Raw genomic sequence first — 17,019 nt, 5'->3', positions numbered from 1 at the left:
GTGGTGAAGTACACCCACAGTGCTGTTAGGAATGAAGTTCCAGGATTTGACCCAGCAACAGCGAAGCAACAACAATAAAGTTCCAATTCAGGATGGTGTGTGGTTTAGGGGAGAACTTGCAGGTGGTGATGTTCCCATGCAGCTGCTGCTCTTGTCCTTCAAGATGGTAAAGGTCACAGGTTTGGAATGTGTTGTTGAAGGAGAGTTGGTGAGCTGTTGCAATGCATCTTGTAGATGGTCTACACTCCTGCCACCTTGGCCAGAATCTTCGGGTCGGCGTGCGGGGGCGGCCCCGCTCACCGATGGGTAAAATGATGCGCGGTGACGTCAGGCGTGCGTCCCAACGTCACCACGCGTCATTCAGATCTTTAGTTCAGCAGGCACGCAGCGGAGTTGGTTGAGCGCCTGCTGAACTGTCAAAGGCCTATTAAGATAATTTAAAAGACTGAAATAATTAACTGAGCTGCCCAACCAACCTTAAGGTTGGTGGGCAGGCGAAGAGCCAGGCAGCCTTCACATTTATCATGAAACCTCATCCACAGGCGGGATGAGGTTTCGTGAAGGATTTGTAATTTAAATAAATTTTTTTATTAAAGTTCATTGACATGTCCCAGCTCATGTGACGCTGTCACCTGAGGGGACATGTCTTAAAAAATTTTTTCTTGTTTCTTAAAATTTTTGACAATCAAACTAATCTCCCTGAGGCAGCTCTGTGCCTCAGGGAGATTTCTGCACTCTGTCACGCGCATATGTGAAAGAGCACAGGCCCCAACTCAGCTTCCTCCCCCAGCCCACACAGGGAGCACTCAGTGCTTCCAGGTGGGCGTCACGCTGGGCAGGCCTTAATTGGCCCGCCCACCTAAAATAGCGGTGCGCCGAGAGCCCGCCCGCTCCCAAGCAACCCGCTCGACGGGGAGAAAATTCTCCCCTATGCGTCGGTGGTGGATGGCATGCCAATCAAGCAGGTTGCATTGTCCTAGATGGTGTCAAGCTTCTTGAGTGTTGTTGGAGCTGCACTCACCCAGGCAAGCAGAGAGTATTTCGTTACAATCCTGACTTGTGCCTTATAGATGAACAAGCTTTCAGGAGTCAGGAGGTGAGTTACTCGCCACAGGATACCCAGCCTCTGACCTGCTCTTGTAGCCACAGTATTTATATGGCTAGTCCAGTTCAGTTGCTGGTCAATGGTAACCCCCAGGATGATGATAGTGGGGGATTCAGCGATGGTAATGCCATTGAATGCCAAGGGATGGTCATTGCCTGGCGCTTGTGTGGAATGAATGTTACCTGCCACTTATCAGCCTAAACCTGAATGTTGTCCAAGTCATACTGCTTGTCTTTTTTGCTTCATGGCCTGAATTTTGCACTCATCAGGCGCGTACAATCGGCGGGCCGGGAAGCAGACACGAAATGCGCTTCCGCCTGCAATCAGCCCCTGACCACGATCTTACTCCAGCTAGCCAATTAATGGCCAGCTAGCGTGAAACGTGCCCTGAGAAAGGCTGAGCATTGCTGTTGGGGGCAGGAAGAGGGCGAGTGCCGACGTAACCGTGGCTGCTGGTTTGGTGCTGCAGACAGATGCCTCAACGAGCTGCAGATCTCCAAATAATAAAAGAAAGCCCAAAAGTGCTACAAAAAATGTCCATGCTGCACAATCAAGCACCTGAAAGCAGATCTCATAACAAAAACAGTCCCCAGATATTTATTTTTATTTTACATCCTAACGGAGATTTAATCCTGCCTTTGAACGAGGTTTCATCAAAAATGTAAAGGCCGCGTGGCCGATTGGCCCATCTGCCAACCGTAAGGTTGAACGAGCCACAAAAAAGCGCTGACAGTTGGGCCATTAATGGGCTTAATTGTCCTCTTAATTGTCGGTGGGCACTCATCCGACTTTTGCACGCACCCACCAAGCAAAATATCGTCTGTGTACAATGACAACGGGATGCTTGCCCAACGTCATCTCGCGCGATTTCATGCCCATTTGGGTCAGGTGCACTCCCGCCTGCGGAACGTAAAGTTTTGGCCTGTGTCTTTTTTGGTACACTGCTTTGGGACTATTCTTTTTTGTTAAAAAATCACAAATCATTGTAAAGGATTAGTGTTAACTTTAACAACCCTTTTAAACTCCTTTTCTTTCTCCCTTTGCTTTAGATAAAACATGGAGGGATGCAATTGCTTTTTAACCAAAAACAGGAGAAATCCTGTTTCTCTCCATAATTAGCAGCTGCTAACAGAATCACATTCTCAGAAATTGCACATGTTAAAGGTGCGCATTCCTGCAACTTCATTAGGGGATCATTAATTGTGGAGAAAACAGGCGTTGCCCAATTTTTCATTAAAAGAAGAATTTCACCCCTAAGTGCTGCTTGAAATGTGAATGCTGGTAACCCCATTAGGGACACTAACTTGTAGGATTTATTGACCCTGACAGTACAAATGAACTGGAATAACATGTATATTAGAAATATAAGATCACTGAAATACCCTCAGTTATCATTTGTATCTTGGCTAATATTAATTCAATTCTCTCGCGCTGCTGAACTCTGTAACTCCTACTGGCCAAGTCCCCAGTGCTCCTAACTATTTAAGCATTTTTTTTAAAAGTCAACAGTAATTAATGGGAAAGAAAAGCAGAAGGAAGTTAAAGTTGATCAAAAGTTGTAAATGTTTGGTTTTATAAAGCGACTGTGAGGGCAAGACCCCTTCTTAAAGTGATTGGTGTGTGTGTTTGAGAGTACTTGTTTCTTTAGCCAGTAATTGACTGCATATGTAGTGTCTTGCCATATTGAGGATAGATGATGACCAAATTATACAAAACCTATTATTGCCATTCCATCTCACTCCTAAGTGTTTCTTTTGTTAGCTTGGTTATAAATGGTGTGCTGTTAAATCATAACATGGTGACCACCATGAAGATTATACCATTGCCTGTGCCAGTCTGCCTCTTGCGGTTGGTGTAGGCTTAAACATTAAGCAGCTTACTCATCAGCTGGGCAGAGTGTTTACATTGTATTTAAAATGTCAGTGTAATCTCCTGCTGTCACTTCAGTGGAGTCAGAGACTTTAATGAGACTGACTAAAAGGATGTGCCTGAATCGAGGTGCTGCACCATGCTCTGTCTGACACAGGGTATAAAGCATAGCTGATGTTGTAGCTCTGTATATTTAAATGTAACTATGAGATTGCACTCATCTTATTAAGAAATGGCACTGTCATTTCCTAATGCATTAAAAAAGAGTTGCATACCCCATCATATTTTGCTAGCCTTTCAATATCCTGTATTGGCGTGCTGCCATTGTCACAATCCACCTCAACTTTATCCTTGCTTGAAGTTTGGCTGGATCTTTCAAATTTTTAGCCATCAGTATTCTAGTGATATTATTGGCATTATTTTAGCATTTTGCCCAACAGTGGCCCACCACACCTTATATTAAGGTCTGTCCTTACAAATATTACCCAACAATTAACTGCGACTGCAGCTATTTAGTGCTTTTATTTGTCAGACTATTTTAAGGTTCCACTCAGTTACATTAGCTTCACCTCTGAGATCTGCAACCAACCAGTACATTATGCTTCAACAACAAAAACAGAAAATGCTGGAAAAGCTCAGCAGGTCTAATAGCATTTGTGGAGAGAAAAAAAGAGTTAACGTTTCCCATCCTAATGATTCGTCTTCAGAGTTCTGAAAAAGAGTCATTAGGACTCGAATTGCTAACTCTTTTTTTTTTCTCCCCACAGATGCTGTTAGACCTGCTGAGTTTTTCCAGCATTTTCTGTTTCTGTTTCAGATTTCCAGCATCCGCAGTATTTTGCTTTTATCTCAGTACATTATGCTTACCAACCATCCCTTTTTCTCACAGAAACTAGAAAATGACTTTGAAACAAGAAAGGCTGCAGCTGTTTTGGTAAAAACACTTAATCAGAGCAATTTTTTTGTGTGGATCTGAATTTAAAATAATTTTGAAGTACAGCCCAACTGAAAAAGATAGCACAGCTTTAAAAGTCACACGAATGGCTTTGCTATGAAAAACTATTGATCTTAAAGACCAAGCTCAATGTTGAAGTCATTTAGTGCAGAGTGATGCTGAGCTGAAAGGCATACTGTCCCTTGACTTTTACATTAACCTTCTATTGACTGCTCAGAAACCCTTAATTAACCCACACCTTAGCAAAACTGGCTAATTATGTCTTTGTAAGTATTATAACCAGCCCTAAGACTCTTTTAACAATGTTTCAACTCTGATTTAAAAACAAAATTTTAAAATACCAAAAAATTAAAGCTCCTTTTTTATTGAGAGATATAGAAGTGTTATAATTGGAATTTTACTTATCCTATGCACTCAGTCATTTATAGTAACTGAGCTGTCCTACATAGTTTTTGTTCCCTTAATTCTTGTTTTAAATAAATAATGAGAACATTTAAACACATTACTCTTTTCAGGGCCCTGAGGTCGGATAATCTTATTATTTATGAACTGATGTGCTACATAATAGTGCATGTTAACAGATGCTATTATCCCAAAATGATGTAGGCTACTGAAGATATATTGGTATGTTATATGTTAATACGGTCCTCACCATGTAATGTTCTGCCAGACTAAATAGTGTAGGTGTTTGTGAAGCAATTAGACACTTTGACTACCTAGTCACTTTAAATGTATGTATAGAATTAAATATGCATCTGTTTATATAGTTATATTAGTAACACTCCTGTTCTATAATTTGTCTGTTTTAAAACTCAGTTATTCATGACAGTTCAAATATTGATTAATTCATATTTGTGTGTTAATTTTTTTCAAAGAGATCTAGTTGTCATAAAGGAGCAAGGAATGTGAGATTTAATTCATGATGTTCAGTAGACTGAAGTAAATTGACTTCTAATCTCTGATGCTGTGGAGATTACAGTACTACAGCTGGGGCTTTTGCAGTATCGCAATCTGTGATTAAAAGAAATGCACCACATCTTTTGCATTCTAATGAGCAAGCTTTGAAGATCTGTTTTGTAGTGGGCTTTCATCTTAGGTTATCAAGTCACAAAGTACATTTTTGAGCTGTACTGTTTTCAACATTACTTTTAATAAACCTGACATGTTAACATAGATCTAGTATATTTCATGTAAGACAAATGTCTTACAATTGAGTAAAGATCTTTTCTGTCAGATTAAGCAATTTACTGAAGAGCCAGACAAAGTCAAAAGTTACAAGTTAAAACAATTTTTACTCCCCAACTTAATGAAGCTGATGAGAAAATTACAACATGTATGAGACAATATAAGCCAGATCCGCTTCAGGGGATTGTGCAACAATATGCTCTTTGTTTTCCAACGGCATGCTTGACTTGCATTAACAGTTGGCAAATATTGTCAATGAACTCAAACCTAGCTTAAGAGTTTATTACCATAAAGATGAAGGATTTATCTCCCAGATATTTTAGATTGTGTTTCATGATGGAATTACTTTAATAAGAAAATTTTTTAAAGTTTCTTTTGACTTTAACTCTGGTCCTTATGTAATTTGTTTTGATCTAGTTACATTGATGAAATTGCTTTAACTTTGTACTTTTGACAACTCTTGTGTTTTTGTTCCAGGTGTCAGTCCAGACTTGCCAATAGTCTACCAGTTGATGAGCAGCCAGAATGTCGTCCTCACTGGTGCAATGGAGACCCCAATATGCCTCTACCATTTGACTTGGAAGAAATTATTTCACTTTTGAGGAATCAGCTCATGCCTGCAGGTAAATGTGGAGAAAACATTGCCAGTGCCAATTAATAAATTTCCTTACTATTATCTCATCATATTTCCTTAGCATTGCTGTGCTCATCATACATTATAATTCCTTACACTTGACATAAGCCAAGAATAAAAAAGTATTTTTCTTCCTTCCTCCCTCCATCCCGCACCATTATGCCACATTTATTTCATAAAAAGTTAGGAGAAATAAAAGTATCAACTAACAGGGCTATCAGCCCCAATATATTTTTTGAACTCTTGGAAACTTGTTAATGCTGTTCAGAGGCATGGTACTGATTGTTGAAAATGGCTTGATCTTATCTTCCAAATCAGATGGACTGCACCTGATGGATGATACAACCATTTGGTCTAACTTTGACTAGTTTTTCTTGTTTGTTATTGAGTTACACATGTAATTGTTCAAACTTTATTTTGTGAGAGGTCAGACTAGACAAAAATTCCTGTTTTTTTTAACAAAAAATTGAACTTGTGACCGAAGTCAGGCAACGTACTGTGTTCATATTTTTGTTTTGTTTTAATTTGTACATTCATGGGTTGTCAAGACCGGTATTTATTTTCCATCCCTAACTGTCCTTGAGAAAGGAGTGTTGAACTACCTTCTTAAACTGCTGCAGTCAGGGAGGCAGTGGCGTGGTGGTATTGTCACTGAACTAGTAATCCAGAGACCCAAGGTAATGCTTTGGAGACTCAGGTTTGAATCCCACCATGGTAGATAGTGAAATTTGAATTCAATAAAAATCTGAAAATATAAGTCTAATGATGACCATGAAACCATAGTCAATTGTTGGAAAAATCCACCTAGTTCTCTACTGTCCCTTTTGGAAAAGAAATCTGCCATCCTTACCTGGTCTGGCCTATATGTGACTCCAGACCCACAGCAATGTGGTTGACTTTTAATTGCCCTCTGAAATGGTCTTGCATGCCACTCAGTTGCATCAAATCGCTAAAAAGTCTAAAAGGAATGAAATCAGATGGACCACCCAGCATCAATCTAGGCACCGAAAACGACAACAGCAAACTCAGCCCTGTCAACCCTGCAAAGTCCTCCTTACTAACATTTGGGGGCTAGTACCAAGATTGAGAGAGCTGTCTCACAGACTAGTCAAGCAACAGCTTGGCATAGTCATACTTGTGGTATCATACCTCACAGATAATGTCCAGACACCGCCATCACCATCCCTGGGTATGTCCTGTCCAACCGGCAGGACAGATCCCAAGCAGAGGTGGTGGAACAATGGTATACAGCTGGAAGGGAGTTGCCCTGAGAGTCCTCAACATCAACTCCAGACCCCATGAAGTCTCATGGCATCAGGTCAAACGTGAACAAGAAAACCTCCTTTTGATTACCGCTTACCACCCTCGCCAACTCCCTCAGCTGATGAATCAGTACTCCTCCATGTTGAACACCACTTGGAGGAAGCATTGAGGGTGGCTGGGGTATAGAATGTACTCTGGATGGGGGACTTCAATGTCCATCACTAACAGTTGCTCGGTTGCACCACTACAGACCGAGCTGGCCGGGTCCTAAAGGACATATTTGCTAGACTATGAGGGAACCAACAAAAGGGAAAAAACGTACTTGACTTCATCCCTACCAACCTGCCTGCCACAGGTGCATCTGCCCATGATGTAGCAGTAGGAGTGACCACTGCGCATTCCTTGTGGAGGTAAAGTCCTATCTTCACATTGAGGATACCCTCTGTCATATGTGGCACTACCAGCATGCTAAGTAGTATAGATTTCGAACAGATCTACCAGCTCAAGACTGGACAACCAAGAGGCACTATGGGTCATCAGCATCAACCACAATCCGTAAACTCATAGCCCGGCATATTTCCCACTATACCATTATCACAAAGCCAGGGCATCAACCCTGGTTCAATGCCAGGGGGCATGCTATGAGCAGCACCAGGCATACCTAAAAATGAGCTGTCAACCTGGTGAACAACACAGGATTACATGTGTGCCAAACAGCATAAGCAGCAAGTGATAGACAGAGCTAAGCAATTCCACAAACAATGGATCAGATCTAAGCTCTGCACTCCTGCCATATCCATCTTTTAAACCCACATAGACAATTAAACAACTCATTGGAGGAGGAGGCTCCACAAATATCCCCATTGTCAATGATGCGGGAACCCAGCACATCAGTGTAAAACATAAGGCTGAAGCATTTGCAACAATCTTCAGCCAGAAGTACCAAGTGAATGATCCATCTTGGCCTTTTCCGCAAGTCCAGCATCACAGATGCCAGTCTTCAGCCAATTCCATTCACTCCACATGATATCAAGAAACAGCTAAGGGCACTGAATACTGCAAAGGCTATGGGTCCTGGCAATATTCTGGTAATAGTACAAAAGACTTGTGCTGCAGAACTTGCTGCGCACCCAGCCAAGCTGTTTTGGTACAGCTACAACACTGGCATCTACTCGGCCATGTGGAAAATTGCCTAGGTATGCTCTGTATACAAAAAGCAGGACAAATTCAACCCAGCCAATTACCGCCCAATCAGTCTATTCTCGATCATCAGTAAAGTGATGGAAGGGGCCATCAACAGTGCTATTAAGCAGCACTTGCTTAGCAATAACCTGATCAATCACACTCAGTTTGTGCTCTGCCAGGGCCCCTCTTTACAGCTTTGGTTCAAACCTGGACAAAAGAGCTGAACCCCAGAGGTGAGGTGAGAATGACAGCCCTCCACATCAAGGCAGCATTTGATCAAGTGTGGCATCAAGGAGTCCTAGCACAAAGGAAGATGGTTATTGCTGTTGGAGGTCAATCATCTCAGTTCCAAAACATCACTGCAGGAGTTCTTCAGGGTAGTGTCCTCAGCCTAATCACCTTCAACTGCTTCATCAATAACCTTCCTTCCATCATAAGGTCAGAAATTGGGATGTTTGCTGATGATTGCACAATATTCAGCACCATTCACAACTCCTCAGATACTGAAGTAGTCCATGTCCAAATGTAGCAAGACCTGGACAATATCCAGGCTTGGCTGACAGTGGCAAGTAACATTAGCACCACACAAGTGCCAGGCAGTGACTATCTCCAACAAGAGAGAATCTAACTATCGTTCCTTGACATTCAATGGCATTACCATTGCTGAAATCCTCACTATCAACATCCTGGGGGCTTACCATTGACCAGAAACTGAACTGCACTAGCCATATAAATACTGTGGCTATAAGAGCAGGTCAGAGAGTAGGAATCTTGCAGCAAGTAACTCACCTCGTGACTCCCCAAAGCTTGTCCACCACCTACAAGGCACAAGTCAGGAATGTGATGGAATACTCTCCACTTGCCTGAATGAGTGCAGCTCCAACAACACGCAAGAAGTTTGACACCATCCAGAACAAAGCAGCCCACCTGATGGGCACCCCATCCACAAACATTCACTCCTTTCACCATCGACACACCTGTTAGCAAGTACAGTGAGTACAAGAACAGTACAAGATGCACTGTGAGAACTCACCAAGCCTTCTTAGACAGCACCTTCCAAACCCATGATCACTATCACCTAGAAGGACAAGGGCAGCAGACACAAAGGAACACTGCCTTCACTGTCACAGGGAGGAACAGCATGGCGTGGCAGTATAATTTAAATGGTTTATATTTTGAGTGAGGTGCAAGAGCAGAGGGACCTGAGCGGTCCATATTCACAAATATTTAAAGGTGGTAGGCCAATTAATATGGCTTTAGAAATAGAGCCAATGAGTACAAAAATAAAGTCATGCTAAACTTCTACAAATCACTGCTTAGAACTAATTTTCAGGATTATAGGTTAAAAGCTTGGTTGTGGTACTAATTTCGATGACTCTTTCAAAAAGTCAGCATAGGCATGACAGGCTGACTGATTGCACAATATTCTGTGCTGTATGATTCCATGACTATCTTCATGCATTGATATTATACACATGTACACTGAGTGTGCTGGCTTGGGTAGCATTGTGCCTGCTGGAACTAAGTTGAAAGGGGGGTGGCAACAGGGCAGGAAGGCGAGTTGGAATGGTTTGCACCTGCAGCGGGGCTTTGAGACAGATTGCTGTTCTTTTACTGTTTCATTTGCACTGCCTGGTCTCTAGACAGCTTGTTTTGTGGGGGGCGATAATGGTCAGGGAGGGCAGTGTTAATCATCTCAAGTCGGTTAATGGGAAGGTGCCCCATGTGGTCTCTTACTATTGCTTCATTTCAAGGACGTCTGTACTTTTTCATACTAGAGAGATGGACATTCTTGCTGCCGACAGTGAGAGCTGTGCTGTGTACTTTATTACTTTATTAATCATCCGTGAATTATCAGCCCTTTCAATATTTCTCTGGTGTGGAAGGGTAGAATATTATTTGCAAAATATGAGATTCTTGTCCCATTTATCAGAAAGGTACCCTTGTACAAAATTAATCTTTCACGTGTGCACTTAACTACGTTTGGGAAGTTCTATTATCCTTCTGTTTTCCCTTCTTAAAAATAACTTGGTATTGTGATGAAACAAGCCGCACCGTAATAAGAGAGAAACAGAGTTGACATTTTGATTCCGTACGATCCTTCATCAGAGCTCTGAAGAAGGGTTATACGGACTCGAAATGTCAACTCTGTTTCTCCCTCCACAGATGCTGTCATCAGACTTGCTGAGTTTTTCCAGCATTTTCTGTTTTTGTTTCAGATTTCCAGCATCTGCAGTATTTTGCTTTTATGCACTGTAATAAGGTTCTGTTGAAATAGTGGTATTTTGCCTCACTACTCCCTCGTTCATCCCTCATTCACCCCCATCAGTACTCTGCTCAGTTTCCTACCTCAGCTGTCTCATTTTAGGGAATGACAAGCAGGGGACAAATACTTCTCACAGTAGAGCCTAAAAATTGTACCTGGGCAACTTCTACGCACTTGCCGACTGTGGCCTTAGTGTGATATTGGAGGAGGACCAGGCACGGTTGCCTGCCTTTTTTTTGGTCATAATTGACATAGCCTAAGAAAACCACAAAAAGGTGGAGCAAGGGGCTCATAACATTTTTATCAGAATCTTGTTCAATACATGTTTCAGCAGTCTTTCAAGATTATATGACTACAAGATACCTGCTTTTTTTTCTATTTTTTAATCTCTCTTCTTTCCTTTCATTTGTATCTTAATTTTCTTCTTATATTCTCTAGATTTTTTTTGAGTTGACTGCTACAGTCACATTCCACATTGATTTCTCCAAGTGGATTTACACCTGCTATAATGATTTTTTAAAAATTTCTGTCTTTTGTAATTATTTATAATTTACATGCCTGACCCTTTTTGACATTTCAGTCACCTTTGAGCTACTTCCCCATGGCACCAACAACAGGCTGCAGAAGCAGTAACCCCACATTCTTTCTGGGCCATGCAAATGCAATCAGAATAATCGAGGCATGGTACATGGATTGCGTGTCTGCAGTTACTACAAAAATGCAGCATGTGCTTAGAGGACCTTCCAGCAGAATTTCAAACTCCTCAAGCATCAGATTTGGACGTTAACATGGCTGAAGTACTCAATTAAACAATTCTAGCCATGTGTATTAGACATGTACTGTACCAAGCATAAACATGCTGAAGTCCTTGGGACATAAAGTGATAGTGCAACAGTTAATCTAGTACAATACAGTATCGTATATCCAGCTATCCAAAAACCAGAATTGTCCAAAAACTGCACATTTTTAAAATGTGCCATGCATCAATTTTATTTGAGTAAAATAAAAAAAAACTGACTTGTACAATTCAGCTAAGTGCTGCATTGGCATGGTGTAGCATCTAACTGGTTATCCTCTTTGCCACTTCCGGGATACTCTATTTCTGTGCTCTGAGCGACCCTTGACCCCACCTTGACCCAAACTGCCTGAACTGAAATTCGGCAAGATCTGAAATCCAGCACAGCCTCTCTCCCAAGGTTGTCGGTTTTAAGACACCGTACCAGTAGAATTTCAGGATCTATTGTGGACAGCCAGCTTATTTAGCAAAAATCCGCCCATGATAACCAATCTGTCCGTGTGAACAAAATGAAATTTTGGTTTAGGACCAACAAGTAAAAATATGTACCATGGGGCCTATTCACAATCTGACAAATACATTAACCCTTTGAGCTCTTTGACATTCTTTGCAACTTTCAGCACAGAAAATTTCAACAGTGACATTAAGTAGTGCAAGCTGCTGTAGGAAGAATGAAAATAAATTGAGTAACATGGAGCAGCATGTAAATTGTTTAATTTTCCATATGCTGGGAACATGTTTTTGTCCTTAAGCCTTTATAACAATGCTGTTCACAAACTAAGCTGGAAAATTGCTACAACAGTAAGTCAATATAATGAGCCCATCATAAGCAACATATTATTAATTATGTCTGTTTTACTATCTGGAAGGATAAAGGCAAGACTTCTTAAATGAAACACTGATTATCCCACAGATGTAAAGCAGAAGCAACTTGCCTGTTCTTGTACTTCAGAACTATTTATACATCTTTATTTGTCAGACTGATAAATGGAACACTTTATCCTTCCTTTCGGCTTTGGAAACATGATATCAATTACTAAACTGAATAACTGGCAATTTCTGATCTTTGAATAGTTCCAGAACTAGTGTCACATGTTTCTGTGGTGTTGTATGAGTTAATCCTTCTCCTCTGTATACATTGACATAAATCGAAGATCAGACAGACTTGGGAAACGGTTCAAATTATATCTTAATATTGTAGGGCAAAACCATTTTAAGAAAGCTTTCGTACATGTCTTTGCTTACTTTTAGTTTTCATCAACCCAAGACGAAGGAGTTGAAGTTGTCTACATGTTTGACAAGCTGAATTGATTACAAAAGATACAGATCTATTTGCCTGTCTGCACTTGCAGTCAGCGATGTGCATCAGTTTTACTTAAGCTGTCCTTCTATGCCAAAGCCTGGTGCAGTTTTACAGTTCTAGCAGGCACATTTTCATTAATTTCATTAAATTAATCTCTTTCCTACCACCTCTGTTCCTTTCCTATGTGTTTATCCCAGTGAGGATTCTTGCCTACGCCTGTTCACTTGAGGGAACTGGCTAGTTTGGACTACAGGCTTCTCCCCAGTCAACATGCTATAGTGTTAATAGGTCAGCAAATAGGAGATGCATTCTTAGTGAAGGAAATGCTCAAGACCAGTTTTTCATCAAGAATTCATCATATGCTACAAAACATGAAGATAATAAAATCAACTGGAAGAAACACTTCTTTTCAAAGACACATTGGTGAGGACCATCTAACCTTCCCTTACTGCATCAAATAAGGCTATCCCTTGATAGGTAGCTTTGGTTGCAATTTTTTCCTGATGTGAATACCATTTGTTCTGTTGCTCTGTCACTTTTTCATATTCTAATGTTGAACTTCATGTTGGAATTCCCAAACTGTATAAAGAGGCAATGACAACCATGCTCATTGTTTCTGGTGTATTTCCCTCAATCAGATCCTTGTGTGATTTCTGTCCAAAGTTGCAGTGGAGGGTGAAGCACTAGAAAAATAAACTGTATTTGATCATTGAAACTGAGCTGACACATGCTCCGTTGGAGAAGAAATTGCCCAAAACCAATAAAGATGAGAATGATAAGACAGCCTTGTGCTCTCCTGTTCCCATGGCTTAAGCTGTATAGCTTTAAATGAAAGAAAGACAAGCCTGTATTTTGTTCCAACTTAAATACTTCTCAAAGATTTACTTCTACATTGTAATCCAAACAGCTACACGTGAGGCTCCTCATTAATTCTTATCTAAATATCACAACACTTTATATCAGTGCTTGGCTATGCCACTTGGTGGGGGATTAGAGGCCTTCTTGAGAGTTACCCAATGCATTTGAATCTGCCTTGAAGCTAGTTTTCACCCAACTGTTGATATAAAAGTGAAGGCCTAATGAAGTCTGAACATTAAATATTAAGCTGAATTATTTCAGACACACAACATGCATTTGTTGATTCATTACTTCTTTAATTCACCATGATTCCAAAGTTTGTTGCAGAACTTCTTGTCATGTCCACGGACAGTCTATACATGGCCCAGCCAGAACTGGACACATTTTTGAGTCTTGTTGTTGAATTCGGCAAGATCTGCAACAGTACAGGGTTCCTCTAGCGATAGGCATTGCAGGAGATGTTGCATAGTCTGTGGCTCAGTTTCACATTCATAAGTTGTCGGGCAGGTTGTATATCCCCATTTGCTTAGTGACACCTTTGAACGACCTACATCAATCCTAAGTCTGTTAAGGCACTTCCAGGTTTCCCAGTTGCAATTAGCTCCTGGGGGAAGGCTTTCATCCGGAAGAATTTCCATCGCTGGGGGTTGTTCGAGACTGGTGAGCCAGTCTTTCCACAAGGCGATGCGGGCTTCAGATGGAGTTGATTGTAATGAAACAACACTGTTCATGAAGCTCTTCCTTGACTTTAGGTGGCTGGGTATCGGTGTAAGACCATATAGAGGTGCCTCTCATCTGATGTTTGATGGAGTCGCTCTTTCTTGCTGGCTACTGTTCTTCTTATATCAGGGGGAGCAATACCCACCAGGATAATGCCAGTTAACTCCTTATGGGACAGAGTGTGGATAACAATAATTCTTATCACCAGGATCCAACTCACACAGCCCATAAGCTTAGACTTCCTTTGACAAGCCAGACAGACCTTATTTACATCATGAACATTTTATTAGTGTATATTTAACTCAGAGGTGCATTGGGAGCAGAGTGGATGCTCCAATATCATATGGAAAACTGCAAGTATGTTCAGCACGATAAAAGCAAAAAACTGCGGATGCTGGAAATCCAAAACAAAAATAAAAATACCTGGAAAAACTCAGCAGGTCTGACAGCATCTGCAGAGAGGAACACAGTTAACGTTTCGGGGGCTCAAACACTCCTTTCAAGTGAAGCAGCATTTCACTTGCACTTTCCTCAATTTAGTCTACTGTATTCACTGCTCCCAATGCGGTTTCCTCTACATTGGAGAGACCAAACGCAGACTGGGTGACTGCTTTGTGGGACACCTTCGGTCTGTCCGCAAGCATGACCCAGACCTCCCTGTTGCTTGCCATTTCAACATTCCACCCTGCTGTCATGCCCACATGTCCGTCCTTGGCCTGCTGCATTGTTCCAGTGAAGCTCAACGCAAACTGGAGGAACAGCACCTCATCTTCTGACTAGGCACTTTACAGCCTTCCGGACTAAATATTGAGTTCAACAATTTTAGATCATGAACTCTCTCCTCCATCCCCACCCCCTTTCCGATCCCCCTTTTTTCCAATAATTTATGTAGATTTTTCTTTTCCCACCTACTTCCATTATTTTTAAATGTATTTCCATCCATTGTTTTATCTCTACCTTTTAGCCTATTTCGATCCCTTCCCCCCCACCCCACCCCCACTAGGGCTATCTGTACCTTGCTCGTCCTGCTTTCTCCCCTTAATGTCACCTATTAGCACATTCCTTAGATAATATCACCACCTTCAACACCTCTTTTCCTTTTGTCTATGACATCTTTTGGCTATCTCCACCTATCACTGGCTCTCTATCCAGCTGTACCTTTCCCAACCCCGCTTAAACCAGCTTATATTTCACCTCTTTTCTATTTTTCCTTAGTTCTGCTGAAGAGTCATACGGACTCGAAACGTTAACTGTGTTCCTCTCCGCAGATGCAGATGAGTTTTTCCAGGTATTTTTAAGTATGTTCAGCATGTCCTGTTAGTAGCACTTTAACACAGCCAGCTCTTTATCATTTTATTTCTGGTTTTGGGTTGATTGTGTGGCATTGGGCATGATGAGAACCCGCACAAAGTGACCTCAACTCCAGTATTCAAAAAGTAAATCTGAAGATTGGAGGAGTTTTAGTTGGAAGTGTGCAAATGGGTTAAGAATGATCAAAGGCTTCAATGACACCTCCTTTGCTGTGCTGCTGGGGTCTGTGAAGAAGTGGAGAGAGATACTTGTATCCAGCAATGGAAGGAAGAAACCTGCTACTGAACCAAAGAAAGTGTGGCTGGAGGTGGCCGATGTGATCAGCAGCGTTGCGAAACACTCCTGGATTCAGTAGAGACCAGGAAAGGTAAGTACAGCTGCATATTTAGCCACTTACTGTTGTGAAAAGTGCTCTACTTCTCACCTATTGTCTGCCCCTCCCCATGCCAGATAGCACTGCTGTCCATCTTTCCTGTTCTTGGTTGCTAGGCACTTGAAACATATCTTCATCATGCCAAGTGATATTCATCATAACGCTGTGAGGCTTCATTTGTTGTGTTTCTGATAGATAGCCAGTTCTTTCTCATTGTATTTAATGGCCATGGTTTAAATGGGGTATCCCTTCTCCCCCAGTAGCCATCTCTTAAGTCTGCTTCCAGGTCCAAAGACGTCAAGGAGGTTGGAGGTTGAAAGCATCATAGCAGCTCCCCAGAACCACGTGCACACCTGGTTGTATAAATTGCCATGTGAATGCAGTCAATGAAACATTGGATCTATGGGAAGCCACCCAGAGAAGCACACCAGAATGCCCACTGATTCTGATTGGCATCATCACAGGCAAAAGTTACACAATTGCCAGCCCTAGCAAACAGCCAATCAGTGATCTGTTCTATGGATTTCTGGGCCGTAGACTGGGAGATTCCTGGACCAATTCCCATCCGCCATACTGCAATCATTGATGTAGCACTCTGATCCTTGGGCTTCTTCCTTCAGGCACAAAAGTTGTTCAAAAACAGCCTAAATGAATTTTCACACTCTAAGGTCACCAATATTGACTTTGCTGTGCAATTCTCTATATGACTTCTTACCAAATCTGGTTGGTGAGGAAAAGGGATGGCAGAGGGCCATCTCTTATTCCCTGTGCCTGCTTGTACAATAGTCACCAAAAGTGGATTCAGTTCAGGAGAAGCCTTAATGTCGTAGGAAATGAGAAAGTCCTGATGGAGGCATCATTGGTAGGCCTAGCCTGACCCTGGGCAATATAATCACAAATAACCTTTAGGGAAGGAAATCTGTTGTCCTTACCTGATCTGGCCTACACGTGACTCCAGATCCACAGCAATTGCCCCCTGAAATGGCCTAGCAAGCCACTCAGTTTTATCAAACCACTAAAAACATGTCAATAAGGATTGAAACCAAACTGACCTCCTGGCATCAACCTAGGCACCAGAAACGACAACGGCAATCTCAGCCCTGTCAACCCTGCAAAGTCCTCCTTATGAACATCTGGGGGCTTGGGAGAGCTATCTCACAGACTAGTCAAGCAACAGCCTGACATAGCGATACTCA

The 17,019-nt window shown here is 41.7% G+C and overlaps 1 protein-coding gene across 4 annotated transcripts in view; it reads left to right on the top strand.

Moving 5' to 3' along the window:
* fto (FTO alpha-ketoglutarate dependent dioxygenase) overlaps positions 1-17,019 on the top strand; it is a 426,363-nt gene that overhangs the window by 387,458 nt on the left and 21,886 nt on the right. For all 4 annotated transcript variants that reach the window (XR_005943490.1, XM_041191082.1, XM_041191083.1 and 1 more), the window contains one exon: positions 5,592-5,737. Coding sequence is in view for 3 of the 4 variants with exons in the window: in XM_041191083.1 (XP_041047017.1) it covers positions 5,592-5,737 (146 nt within the window). In the remaining variant the exon portion in view is untranslated. The remainder of the gene's footprint in view (positions 1-5,591; positions 5,738-17,019) is intronic.

This window comes from Carcharodon carcharias, chromosome 7 (assembly GCF_017639515.1).
Source record: "Carcharodon carcharias isolate sCarCar2 chromosome 7, sCarCar2.pri, whole genome shotgun sequence".
NCBI lineage: Eukaryota > Metazoa > Chordata > Chondrichthyes > Lamniformes > Lamnidae > Carcharodon > Carcharodon carcharias.
This window is presented reverse-complemented; position numbering and strand designations above follow the sequence as displayed.